Source organism: Pecten maximus, chromosome 15, assembly GCF_902652985.1.
Source record: "Pecten maximus chromosome 15, xPecMax1.1, whole genome shotgun sequence".
NCBI lineage: Eukaryota > Metazoa > Mollusca > Bivalvia > Pectinida > Pectinidae > Pecten > Pecten maximus.
The window spans coordinates 5,664,136-5,679,127 of NC_047029.1; the positions used below are offsets into that span (position 1 = coordinate 5,664,136).

Here is a 14,992-nt window from a genome sequence, read left to right on the forward strand (position 1 = left end):
GAAGTATGTGTCTGTATTGTTAATGTAAATATCATGGCATTCTTGGTAGTACATCACAGTTGATTGATTGATTAATTGATTGAATGACTGATTGATTGATTGATTATAGGTTTAATGGTCAATTTGGTCATATAGGGACTTTAGAAAGAAATAAAATGACATCAAGCAAAAACTACAGTCTTCAACCAGACACACTTCAAAATGAGTTTGATTGAATGACAATCTTTACCAATATGAGGGTGGAAATAGTCATTTTCTTATTTTGCAAGTTGTTGTCATAAAGCAGTGGTAAATATACAGTTGGTAAAAAAACGCATGTAGTATCTTTTATAAGAAACAGACTATAATTGCCCTTATAAGAAAGAAACTATAATTGCCGAAATAAGAAACAGACTATAATTGTCCTTCCTTTTATATGAGAACCTATTATTGTAGACATGTAGATTTTCAGAAAGCAGTCGAATTAGCCGCTTTGAGAACGATATGTCGATTGTTCGAGTTCCTACGCGGGCAGTGCATTTTTCTTTACAGAATCCTATTAAACTATTGCACATTAATCATATGTGATCAATTTACAATGACAGGACATTTATATAATGGCCAGTCAGGTAAGGCTTGGCGTATTAACTACACGGTTATATTGCCATATTCAATGAAGATATGCAGTGCATCAATTTAAAGTTGTTTTTTAGCTTAAAAATAAATAATATTTCCTCAACATGTACTCATATGCATGTATCATCATGTATCATGCTCATCTGCTGAATTTGTCGCTTGAGTGATCACATTCACAATGTGTTTCATTGTTCTCTTTCATTTAATTCACGTCTCCAAACCACAACTTTAAACATCCCAATCATAGTTTTACTACCAGACACCGGTCAGTATGGATGACGGGAGACGCGACATGGAGAATGGTGGCAGTGTGTTGGACATTGAGCTAGATACATGTGACAAGACCTCTGATGTACCAGACATAGAATACACAGATGTCCAGGAACCGCTGCTGTACAAAATCTCGGACAGACCCCCAATCCATATGACATTCTTCTTTGCCTTTCAGGTAAAGTATAATTACTTAAACCATCTGAGTATATACCGAGTGAAGTTGTTGTCTGGTCATATCAATTGGGGTATCAATATTTGTGAATGTCTATTTTTCTAGTGTTGTTTTTGCTCTAGATGACTCGTCTGTTGATGAGCCGTAAAACAATAGAAAAACAAAACAAGAAAAAACCAAATCCGTCATAGTTGATGTTCGTACATACTGTAAGGAATAATAAAATGCAGGGGTTTAGTTTACATTTATCAGACAGTTTAACATATAATGCATTACTACTTTTAATTGAAGTCCATTGACCTCAGTAGAAACAAGACAGTTTGATTAATATAAAGTATCTGAAGTCTTTTTCCTTGATTAAAACAGTCAACAATATTCAAACTTCATGAGACCGGCTAGTCCTTTTACTAGTATACTAACAGTATATATGTATTTACTAACAGTATATATGTATGTACTAACAGTTTATATGTATGTACTAACATTATATATGTATTTACTAACAGTATATATGTATTTACTAACAGTGTATATGTATATACTAACAGTATATATGTATGTACTAACAGTATATATGTATGTACTAACAGTATATATGTATGTACTAACAGTATACATGTATATGTATATACTAACAGTATATATGTATGTACTAACAGTATATATGTATGTACTAACAGTATATATGTATGTACTAACAGTGTATATGTATGTACTAACAGTATACATGTATATGTATGTACTTACAGTATGTATGTATGCACTAACAGTATATATGTATGTACTAACAGTATATATGTATGTACTAAGAGTTTATATGTATGTACTAACAGTATATATGTATGTACTAACAGTATATATGTATGTACTAACAGTATATATGTATGTACTAACAGTATATATGTATGTATTAACAGTATATATGTATGTACTAACAGTATATATGTATGTACTAACAGTATATATGTATGTACTAAGAGTTTATATGTATGTACTAACAGTATATATGTATGTACTAACAGTATATATGTATGTACTAACAGTATATATGTATGTACTAACAGTATATACGTATGTACTAACAGTTTATACGTATGCACTAACAGTATATATGTATGTACTAACAGTTTATATGTATGTACTAACAGTATATATGTATGTACTAACAGTATATATGTATATACTAACAGTATATATGTATATACTAACAGTATATATGTATATACTAACAGTATATATGTATGTACTAAGTATATATGTATGTACTAACAGTATATATGTATTTACTAACAGTATATATGTATGTACTAAGAGTTTATATGTATGTACTAACAGTATATATGTATGTACTAACAGTATATATGTATGTACTAAGTATATATGTATGTACTAACAGTATATATGTATTTACTAACAGTATATATGTATGTACTAAGTATATATGTAGTACTAACAGTATATATGTATTTACTAACAGTATATATGTATGTACTAACAGTATATATGTATTTACTAACAGTATATATGTATGTACTAACAGTATATATGTATGTACTAACAGTATATATGTATGTACTAAGAGTTTATATGTATGTACTAACAGTATATATGTATGTACTAACAGTATATATGTATGTACTAAGTATATATGTATGTACTAACAGTATATATGTATTTACTAACAGTATATATGTATGTACTAAGTATATATGTAGTACTAACAGTATATATGTATTTACTAACAGTATATATGTATGTACTAACAGTATATATGTATTTACTAACAGTATATATGTATGTACTAACAGTATATATGTATGTACTAACAGTATATATGTATGTACTAAGAGTTTATATGTATGTACTAACAGTATATATGTATGTACTAACAGTATATATGTATGTACTAACAGTATATATGTATGTACTAACAGTATATATGTATGTACTAGCAGTATATATGTATGTACTAACAGTATATATGTATGCACTAACAGTATATATGTATGTACTAACAGTATGTACTAACAGTATATATGTATGTACCAACAGTGTATATGTATGTACTAACAGTATATGTGTATGTACTAACAGTATATATGTATGTACTAACAGTTTATATGTATGTACTAACAGTTTATATGTATGTACTAACAGTATATATGTATGTACTAACAGTAATTGTATGTACTAACAGTATACATGTATATGTATGTACTTACAGTATGTATGTATGTACTAACAGTATATATGTATGTACTAACAGTATATATCTATGTACTAACAGTAAATGTGTATGTACTGACAGTATGTATGTATGTACTAACAGTATATATGTATGTACTAACAGTATATATCTATGTACTAACAGTATATATGTATGTACTAACAGTATACATGTATATGTATGTACTTACAGTATGTATGTATGTACTAACAGTATATATGTATGTACTAACAGTATATATCTATGCACTAACAGTAAATGTGTATGTACTAATAGTTTATATGTATGTACTTACAGTATATATGTATGTACTAACAGTATATATGTATGTGCAAACGTCTCTATGTTAGCCATTTGAAATTTGTCTAATGCTTGAAGATGTTTCAATGATTTTTTATCGCAAGATTTCATCACAAATAACTTGTTTGTGTTCAACGACCGTGAAGAATGAAGTAACATAATGTCGTTATATATCAAATCACTAATGAAATGCTTCTGTGAATAACATCAAATATATGATTATCTTATCAATATAAAATTGATTTGTTTTACAACCATTGCGAAACAAATTATACAAAAGTATGTTAATCACGCTGATGGGCCCGGATGGAATCGCGCAAGGGGTGGGAGGAAACCGGAATACCCGGGGAAACCCACGTGGTCGAGCAATTTACCCCATTCTTCATTAGCATGTACATTGTATGTGTTATACATAAATGTTCAATATTGTTGAGACGCGGTTGTCTAATGGTACGACGCAGGGCTGAGTGATCGCTAGTTCGAGTCCCGGCACCGGCGTAGTGTTGTATCCTTGAACAAGATACTTTACTCCGTTGTGTCGGTCGACTCGGCAGTAAATGAGTACGTTGCTAAAGGCTCAATAAACATGGATAATAATTTGTGATTTGAGACAGCTACATTTTGTATGTTGCCCTGATACAGCGGCATATAAAACTCCATATTATGATACCTTTTCACGTCCGATCAGGGAATCGAACCCCATTCGCCTAGGCGAAAGTGTGTTACTATTGTACCATCCGACAACCCATTAAAACAAAAAAATATTCAGTGAGTAAAGGCGCGGAACGGTAATTATAGTTTAAATAACAAGTGGTTACTTAAACTACAATTTATATATTCAGCATTTAGTTTTAAAAGCATAAAACATTACCGACAAAGTATATGGTATCACAAAGACCTAGCGTATTGTATCGTATCCATTAAATAAATATTTGTACACTCGAAAATTTCACGATGCATACATACATAATGCAGAAAAAACTCTTATAAAGCGCAGAAATAAGGCTAACACAGTCGACCCAATCATACCTCCTGTCTCTGATACTTTACAGCGGGTTTTAAGAATATACACGTCTTAAAGTGACCCAGGACAGGAAACTGATATGCATTTAGATTTATTCCGTTTGTTCACCAAAATGAAGTCGAAAACGGTATCAAAATTGACCATGACACCAAAAAGTAATAATATTATTTGAGAATTTATAGAACCACGGAAATTTTTTATCGTGAATAACTTTGAATTTGGGAAACCACTGGTGTTCTAGATAGGTGAGAACAGACGGTATCTACCCTACTGTGGCCTATTTGGCACATGTAAAGCTTCATATCGCTAATTGGGACGCCTGTAGATAGACAAGAATGCTAGGCAACAAAACGTGACAGGTTGGCTGAGTAAGTACTTTTCTATTCAGTTTAACCGACTCTGCCAGTCATGGTCAACAGGGTGCCCTGACAGGTTTTATTTGGTCTTAAATACTTGACAATACACGGGTAAATTTATAGCCTGCAATATAAATTGCCATCAGTATCTAGTTATCTGTACGTGTGTATCAAATTCTAGTTTTCTTTTCTTTTTTTAAAGACTAAGCTAAATAACAGATACATGTATAGAATATGTATGAATATCCTTTGTAAAGGTTTCTGCTGACAAGTATGAGCACCTTTACACACGAGTAAGAAACATTTGCTGAAAAAAATATATGAATAGTATTATTGTAACTGAGTGAGTTTTGGATGGAAATGGTACAGTTATTGTGAAAAAATATGCTTAGTCTAGTCTACTAGTCGGCCTGATGAGCTATATACAGAACCACAATTTAAGAGTATGGTGGCCTTAGGGGAAATAATACAACCTTACTTGTATCTAATAAAAGTTCATTCATAAAGTTTTTGTTTGCATATTTTTCATGTATAGCATTATAGCTACACGTATATTGTTAGTTAAATATCATTTAAGTAAAAAATCTCTAACTACCTTCATTGAAATCTGTAGATATTTAAGTGTAATGTCAAAACCAAAACCACTTTGAAGGGAATCAATTCTGCAGTTGAAATTGCATAACAATGATTTTACATAATTTATATAAAAATATCAAGAATTATTATTAAATGGTAATAAATTAACACAAAGATAATGTATTTTTCTTATAACAATAAATATGTAACAGAAAGTAGAACATTAACACAGAAAATAAATCGACTCTTTTGTTATTTCATCATTTAAACATTTAGGGAAATCATTTTAAGCGGGCACTTTTTTCTACAGCAGTTTTATATAGGGTACCAAATACTAACATGTTTTTTTAAATCATAATTATATGATACATATTTGTAATTTTGAATGACAAGTACTGCTTTATTGTTTCATAAGCATGGGGGATGATAATGCATTATTTATGGCATCTATGTAGTTCCATGCATTACTTGTATTACGGGGGATATTTGACAGAAAACTCGACACTATTGTCTGGATACTAATGCCAAGGATTTTAATTTCTTAGATATCAGTTGAGAACCTGGACCAAAGCATTTCTGAAGATACCTGAAATATAAATAGCCATTGTCACATGTTTTAACGATGTATGTGTGCATGCTGATTTCTTCTGAGCTTTTGTGATATTATTCGAGAACGTCAATACAAGCATTTACTTTTTTGTTTCGTTTGATGTTCTTTTCTTAGCCACATTACATATTTAATGGCCCTAATTACCTTTTCCTGTCTTGACTGGCCATGAAGAGCAACATGATTAAAACGAATGAATAAAGAAAACCCTTTTACCCAACTTAATCCTATCATCAAATTAACAATAGGTGGAACTAATGAAGTATATATATGTGTATTACAGCAAGTGTTGGTGGCATTGTCGGGGTCTTTAGCCGTGTCTTCATTCGTTGCGGACGTTGCTTGTGCGTCCGAGTTTAAGGACATCAGGACAGATCTCCTCAGCTCTACACTTTTAATGAATGGAGTCACGACCTTGTTGATGGTCACGATTGGTGTGCGGTAAGTGTCGTTGTTTCACAAAAAAAACATCAATGTTAGTATTCTCGTAACCACTATTTGAAGACCACATATTAAGATTTGAAAATAACTCTTGTTAGATATGGTTTCTGTAATATCTAGTTTTGATAGGGTAAAGATGAACTTGCATAATCCTACTAAGGGAATAGACTACTCTCACGCGACTGGTTTCTTTAAAGATTCATGCATCACACTATGATCACTTTATGCAGCGTCATGTTGCCTTGCTCATACACCGTCGATAATGGTATTCAGTTTATCATCATATATTTAAATACACTGCAGCCCCACTATATAACCATACCAAGCTCACTTGAAGGTTACGAATCCATAACTTCCAAATCTTTATTATGATGTCATTATTATAGTGACGTCATAATTGTCACGTCGGCGATAACAAATAAAGGCTGTTCCGTCTTTGACTATACTAATTTGTTCATTCATCATAGGAGCAACATTCCTGGATATAGTCTTTAAAAATTGTTGTAAAATGTAAATATAAGCATTGAACTGCTTTCAGTTGGAAGTTATGGGCTGATGAATGCAAACTGGACAAAGGCAAATTTAATGAAGCGCGCTAGCGCTTCATGTTGAGTATGCCTTTGTCCAGTTTGCATTCGTCAGCCCATAACTTTCAACTGAAAGCAGTTCAATACTTATATGTAACGACCGGGATGTGCGGGGGAAATTATCTCCTGTACATGGTGTAGGCAGATATCCATGTTAACGAGGCTAGGAAATTCTATTGATGAATAGCCATTCTGACGTTTGTTAGTGTCTTCTTTTATTTAACTACCGTTGATAATACCGATATGACTAAGTACTCCTGTTTTCTGTGAATGTCTATTAGCTATATGAGTGAAATCTGTTCCAGATTGCCGCTATTTCAGGGTGCAGCATCCGATTACGTGGTCCCACTTCTTGCCATGCAGGTCATCAATAAAGATTTTTGCGCACTGCCAGGTTGGTAACAGTATACTGGTACGGATGAATCATTTCATCACGTGCGCCGGATAAATTTTCATCAACAACATAAATGGGTATTTTCGAAAATGCAAAAACATTTTGTTTTATAACAACACATGTTATGACAGTGTTGAATCACATATTCATCTACTCGCGATATAGAAATTCATTCAGAAAAAAACTTACTATGCTATTAAAACGTTGAAATCAACGGTTCAGTCGGAAGGACGATCTTTTTCCATTCATTTGCTGGCATAAACTTTCCAGTAAGGAATATTCGATTTATTTTCGCCATATTCGCGGCCATTGAATAAAGCGCAAAAATAAAAACGCAGCTAATATATGCACACAAATGATGAAAACTATTTACTGCCAATTTTTCACACAAGTTGCGGTTGCGCGAAATTCAGTACCAATGCATTAGTTGTTACTGGGACAACTACGAAATATTTTCCCCTCAAAATTGTACAGCTATACAGTAATTACAGTAATTATTGATATATAAAACATCAGATATACAATTATTTAACTGCATTATTGTATCAATTTGTGTCTGTCATTTAAGCAATTTTGCCTGTTAACGTTTTACCAATGATTCTAAACACAACCTTTTCGCATTTTCGTTCTATTATGGTATAAATATGTTTTTAAGTTTAATGACTGTCTTTACAGAAATGATCTCAGATTTACATTTTTTAAGATTCGGGTACAGATATGGGAATGACAAATGGAACTCTTTCAATGACAAATTCCACGGGAGTGGACATAAACTTGAAAAGACAACTAGCATTTACCAAACTACAAGAGGTAATTGACTTATTTTCATTATAAACATGGAATTACATTATGACATAATAATTGTTTTATTAGTCACATGGTAGCTTATTGTAACCGTTGCTGCAATTATAAAAACAGTTACTTCCATGTCAATATCTTTCATTTCGCCTAATGATTTCTTGATGTTACAAAGCTTAATATTATTGTAGAACATGAAATAATGACAAACATGTACATTTTTCTCGATAGAAATATGTTTTTATCAATTCTATGTACCTTTAACTTACTGTGTATCAAGTTGAAGTGAATTTTCAGTTTCAGGGCTGTTTGATCCTGGTCGGCATTGTCCACTGTCTGGTAGGACTCACAGGTGTCAGTGGTTTCCTTCTCAGGTTCATTGGGCCTGTTACTGTCGTTCCAGCCATCTTACTCAGTGGTATTTTTCTGTCTAGGGCGACAGCGAAATTCGCCCGATCCCACTGGGGCATGGCTGCTGTGTATGTATGATTTAAATAGATGGTAGTATTTAGTACGTTTAGATCGAAAAATGCAGATGTGATGCGCCTTTAAGTACGAATTTAGATATGTGTAGATGATTAGTGATTATGATGTCAATATTAAGATCCAGACTGAGAAAAGATATTCTTTGTTCATAAAGATCATGGGTAAATATTAAATGACAACAGTGCAATGCTTACAGGGGAGTTATTTTAATTAGATATATAATTAAACATTTGAGACTCCCATACCTCCGACTGCAATTAAGACATATACAACGAAAGTTATATTCGAGCCTGTATAAATCCTGACTAAAGTTTATCTCGCAATATGAAATGATTTATTTTTAGCGAGTTAAATCAGCCATTGATCATCAGTATGATTGTATTCTGGTCTTTTGTAATAAATCTTCATTTTACTTGTAATGTTTAGAACTGCAGCGACGTCCATTTTCCTGTCTCTCTATGTCGGCCATAAGAAGATGCCGTTTCCCGCCTGGTCTCGACGGAAAGGATTCTTCATTTACTGGTATCCTTTCCATCAGGTTTTCTCGGTAAGATGGTGTTTATAGAACTATGTTGTCAAAGAACTCGTAGCATATGCCATTTCAAGTTATATTTATTTCAACGTCTGCTAGGGATCGAACCAGGGGCGTCTGGGTTCCTAGTCTTACGCTCAACGGATCTTGCTAGAGGAAGTTCTCTCTAGCCAGTATAATTCTAATTCAAATTACAGTGATAATTAGAAAATATCAGATTCAATTATCAATTTCATTCACTCTTAAGACTACAGAAGAAAGTATCATTGAATAAGGGAAACATACAACTGTCACCACAGCTCCTTTACTTATAGATAATAAAATATATCACAAAGAAATTTCCCTCAAAAATGTCTCAATAAAATTAAAGAGTATCTTAAATGTAATAGCGAGATCAATGTAATGCTGGACATTACCTATATATATCATGTGCAGAGGACATGAAGGGTACGTGCAACACTGGACAACACAAAGAACCCTTCGGATAAAGCAGTGTACATTACTCGCTATCATTCAATGATGTAAACAATAGCAAAGTGAAAAAACGTAAAATATATGAATACATGTTATTGTATCATATTATGTAAAGAAAAATATGATAATGACCCAGTAATGGCTTTTTCATGATAAAATTTAATGATTTTTATCGTGAATAACTTACTGCATTTAGGAAACCACTGGCGTTCTAGATAAGTGAGAACCGACGGTATCTACCCTACGGTGGCCCGTTTGACACGTGTAAAGCTTCATATCGGTTAATGACACGTGTTGAACTGTGTATTGAATTAAGCATATGTCACCAGAACAAAACGTCGTCTGCTTACACGTATGAAGTTTGCATCCGACTTTTATGGCTACGGAATGTAAACAAACTATCCGTTACGTACTTTTGATATGTTTTCCGCCGGTTCAATTACTTCCAATGACACATAAATATTAACATAAAATCGTATGGTATTCCAGTTGTATTACTAGTCATGACGCACGATATAAACAAACACTTTGTCACGTTTATTTTAGATTTTTAACTTCTTCTCAACAGCTTGGGTCAAACGAGGTCTGGTTTCAAAGAGATACCTAGAGTAAAAAAAATAATATAGCACAGAATGACAAAATTGAGGAAAGATTTAAGATCCCAAGTTTTCAATATGGCCGTTTTCAGTTTAATGTGACCGGATGGGGGTAAAGCTGGATGTCTTCGGTAACTTCAGTGAGATAGCGCTATAAAGTAGGGATCGGTTTCGCGCTATTATAATGAGACATATGGATTAGTCCATATCGGTTTTTTTTATATAGCACAGCTTTTATTACAATGGTTGAACTCCTGGTTCTGGTAGATTACCTTCATGATAGTTTTACCTATTTTAGTCCATATCACATTTTGTAAATAATATGATATTACACTACCTGGGTTTCTGCTTGTGTGATCACCTATAATAGTCCCTATCTGATTTTGTATATGATATTAGGTTTATTCACCTGAATGAACTCTTGGATTGGCGGATCGCCTATTAAAGTCCATATAACAGTTTGTATATGATACTACTTTTATACCAGTGGCTCGGTTTCTGGTTTTGTGGATTACTATTATGGTCAGTATAATATAACTCTATAATACAGGCGGGGCTTCTGTTAAGTATCTGCCCTGCAGGTAGGGCATAAGAATTGTACCTGCTGCCCCCATTGCATGATCGTATGAGGCGACTAAATTTGGGATCTTATCTTTTCTCTTCTTTCTTAACAACTTTCTTCTTCCTAATGTCTCCCTTGACAATGCCTCACTTTTGGCCTTTAGTTGAGCGTTCGCCCCTGTGAGGAAGGCTTTGGGTTCTGTCCCCTGGCCGAGACACACCCAAAGTCTTTAAAAATGGTAGTTGCTACTCCTGCTTAGCGCTCAGCATATTTGGAGTAGGACGACTGGTTCGCCCGTTGTCAATATGTGACCGGGTGGGGTGTCTGCGGGTTGTCTTCGGCAGTATGCTTCGGTGAGGTAGAACTATAAATCGGCAAAAGTTCCGGCCTATCACAAGGAGACTTAACACGAAAATACCGCAGCCTCCCAAAACACATACGCACTCACCACACGCATGCATGTCGCACGCACGGGAGGCCGTCCTTAAATGACCTTAGCTGTTAATAGGACGTTAAACAAAATAAACCAAACCAAACTGTTAAGTATAAATCATCTAAGTAAAATCATCGTTGTTACAGTTACTGATCGGTATACTGGTCGGATGGATGATGTCGGCTCTGATGACTTGGACTGGTGCTTTGACAGAAGACACAAGCAATGCTCAGTACATGTCCAGGGTTGATGCCCAATCTGGAATCATCAGAGACGCCAATTGGTTCAAAGTTCCTTACCCAAGTAATAACACTTGCACGCGCACCATCATCAAAGATCACAGTATATCTTGCTATATTTGCCTATATCTGTCTTCGGAAATAACGATTGCTCACAACGTGTATCTTTATAATTCCGAAATTAAGAGATTATTAAAAGACTCCCTATGGTAATATCCCGTTCTTTTTTTCTGCCTGAAGGTTGTGACTGAATACAAAGTAACAACATTTGCGCAGATTTAAGTGTTATGAAAAGAATTTCGAAAAGAATCTGTAGCTAGGTCATGTGTGTATTAATGGTTATTAGTGTTAGTACTTGTTCCATTTTTATGATATAGAAGTAATAATCCTTGAAAAGTAAAACAAACTAAACGTGCCATTTTGTTTTCAGGTCAGTTTGGCGCGCCATCATTCCATACAGGTGTTTTCATAGCTTTTCTTCTCGCCACAATTACTTCTATCCTCGACTCAATTGGTGACTACTACGCATGTGCAAGGGTTTGTAATGTGTCCCCGCCACCAAGACATGCCGTAAATCGTGGGATCGCCGTGGAGGGTTTCGCTAGCACAATATCTGGTTTATTAGGCTGTGGTCATGCAACTACCACCAACGGAGGAAGTATCGGAGCCGTAGGGGTAACGAAGGTACATACCAAAATTATCCCAAGTTAAATGCTGAATTTATTACTGAAATCGGCTATAACTGTAAAATGCAGGCGTAATGATACATCATTAAACTGAGACATTCCCTTAACTATAAAAAAAAGTAAAATAGTATTTACAACCTAATGTTATCGAGAGCTATATCTTAAATCCATTTTACAATTTATAAGAGGTTGCCATTTAAAAAATATGAAATCTCCAGTTGCAGTTACATCTGCTAGTTTTAGTAGTAGAGTCAACTATTCATAATATTTAAACTTTAAATGTGGTTAATCAGTTTTATTAATATTTATGAGATAATTTTAAAAGTTTTAAATATGAAACCGCGTAGTTGATAACAATTTACCGGCATTGTAGTTTAACAGACCCAATGTATCAATGGAACTGTTATTAGGAGTTTGAGTAAATGTGCCATGACAATGACCCTAAAACTCAACTACTACTTCAAGCTTATTTAGTTTCTAACAAAAACATGTTTCCAGGTTGCCAGCCGTGACGTTTTTGTGTGTGTAGCTGTGATTTACATAATATTTGGTCTTGTTGGGAAAGTATCTGCCATCTTTATAACCATACCACAACCGGTCCTAGGTGGCGCCATGATCGTCATGTTTGGAATGTTCAATGGCATTGTCCTGTCAAATCTCCAAGTGATATCACTTTCATCTACTCGGAACCTCGCTATTATCGGAACCGCTTTACTTGTTGGCCTGATGGTACCCTACTGGTTGGAAGCTTTTCCGAATGATTTCAGCACAGGTACGTCATATACATTTACTAGTAATACGATTCGTTAGGTAAATTAAAGTCTAGATGCATCTCATAGCCTATTTAAAACTTCATCAAAATATCTCTAATAGACTCTTCTTTTCGAAACGAATCATCGAGAGTTGTGTCCCTTTCTTGTATTTCTATGTATCGAATGTAATTATTCCATAAATTAAAAAACAAAATGTGTTTAATTTGACAAATCTAACAAGTTGTCTTTATTGAACTTACGGTAAGATGGCTTCTACAAAAGGTGTATGATTGATTGCGATCAACTGTTCTTTCAGGAAATGCCTTTGATGACAACATTATCAAAACGATGCTCGCCAACCCAAACCTGTGTGGAGGGGTAGTCGCTTGTTTCCTAGACAACACCGTTCCCGGTAATTACACGAAAAGGGCATTTCAATAATGATTCATTAACAACGGCATTTCTAAATAAAACATAAATAAGAAATATTTACAAGGGAAACTGCTGCTTTTTATTATAATATCATTCAACAACTGCATGTTCACAGGTCTTGAAGAAAGAATATGTCGCAAATAAGAATAATAGATTCTCCACTAACGATTTGTGTTGAGGAAAAGCTTTTAAAAGATTTTTTTCCGGTGTAGTTATATCAAGATGCCTGTATATGATGTGGATTTTCGTCCACATTACCGTATTTGTTATTTATCTATTTTCATTATTATTCTTTCACAGGAACCGCCAAAGAGCGGGGTATCACAGCGTGGCAGGAGTGTGAGAAACAAGAGGAGGTCCGGAATTACAGTGAGGGACCGGAAGTATACGTTCCCCTTCTACCTGGGAAGTGGCTCTCGTGGAGGGTGATGAAGTATCTACCCTTCTGTTATTATCGACCAAAAGATCAGAGTGTACATACATCGACCCTACCAGAACAATTACAGAACCATACAGAGTAGCACATATTGTATCGACTTGATTCCTTCAGGACTACAGGAGTTCACCGTATCTAGTTTCAGGTGTTATTTTCTATGTATTTCGGTTATTCCTTAAATCTTCACCTGGCATGAGCAGACGCATTATCGCAGCATGCCATCCACTATTGGTGTGTTAATGAAGGGGGATATTACTACCGCACGACTTTACTTTACATATCTTTTAATTGTGAACATATATCCTTTTATAGGATCAAATATGAACTCTTTAAATCAGAATTGTTACAATGAAGCATATTTGAAATAGCATAACTTGGACTTTTGCCTCGGTCATTATGTTGTTGTATGATCCAGATTGAGTTGGTCATCCGCCGATATTACTCTATCAGGTCCATATAACAATTTATTAACTGAGACAGAAATCCTTATTTAAATTAAATATGCAATATGTCATACATTATTTCAGATCAACTTGTCAGAGTATGGTGCTTCTAATTAAAGCTTCAGTGAGATTAATCATTGCATATTTGACTTCATTTTATCTAGGCCTTGTAAACAATAAACTGCTCCGAGAAGTTTTATACTAAATAGAATGACGTCCGTTATACAACACCTGGTAACCGTTTATTATTTATATCTATATTACAGTGACTTTATAATGCGGAACCTTTTAACAATATTCAATACATTGAATCTCAGAATGACTTAGGAACTTCATCGTAAATGAAAAAATACGTTTCGGTAAATTAAACTTTATATGATTTACGAAAATAGTAGCATTTACGACAAAAAAGTTTTGTTAGCAATGCATTTTAGCGGCCAACCAACAGTATAAAGGACATAATGGACAAAACCGAAGCGATATTAAACAAACCCTCATATTGAAGGATTTAAATTTTTCCGGACATATACAATGTAGTAGTATTTTTCAAC

General features: G+C 34.0%; 1 protein-coding gene across 1 annotated transcript; it reads left to right on the forward strand.

The window, feature by feature from the left end:
• Positions 1-813: 813 nt before the first annotated feature.
• On the forward strand, positions 814-14,576 carry LOC117344378 (solute carrier family 23 member 2-like). The gene is made up of 11 exons (XM_033907124.1): positions 814-1,063; positions 6,434-6,591; positions 7,484-7,572; positions 8,276-8,382; positions 8,668-8,849; positions 9,283-9,403; positions 11,600-11,756; positions 12,123-12,376; positions 12,877-13,150; positions 13,447-13,542; positions 13,863-14,576. Exons 1-11 carry the CDS (start codon positions 887-889, stop codon positions 14,081-14,083), a joined length of 1,836 nt encoding a protein of 611 aa, XP_033763015.1. The 5' UTR covers positions 814-886; the 3' UTR covers positions 14,084-14,576.
• Positions 14,577-14,992: the final 416 nt, after the last annotated feature.

What these genes read in the sequence shown, in the direction of transcription:
- LOC117344378 (XM_033907124.1), top strand. Translation starts at nt 887, where the DNA reads ATGGATGACGGGAGACGCGACATGGAGAATGGTGGCAGTGTGTTGGAC. An exon ending in GTTCAAAGTTCCTTACCCAA is followed by an intron (nt 11,757 to 12,122) that starts GTAATAACACTT and finishes TTTTGTTTTCAG; the next exon opens with GTCAGTTTGGCGCGCCATCA. An exon ending in CCTAGACAACACCGTTCCCG is followed by an intron (nt 13,543 to 13,862) that starts GTAATTACACGA and finishes ATTCTTTCACAG; the next exon opens with GAACCGCCAAAGAGCGGGGT.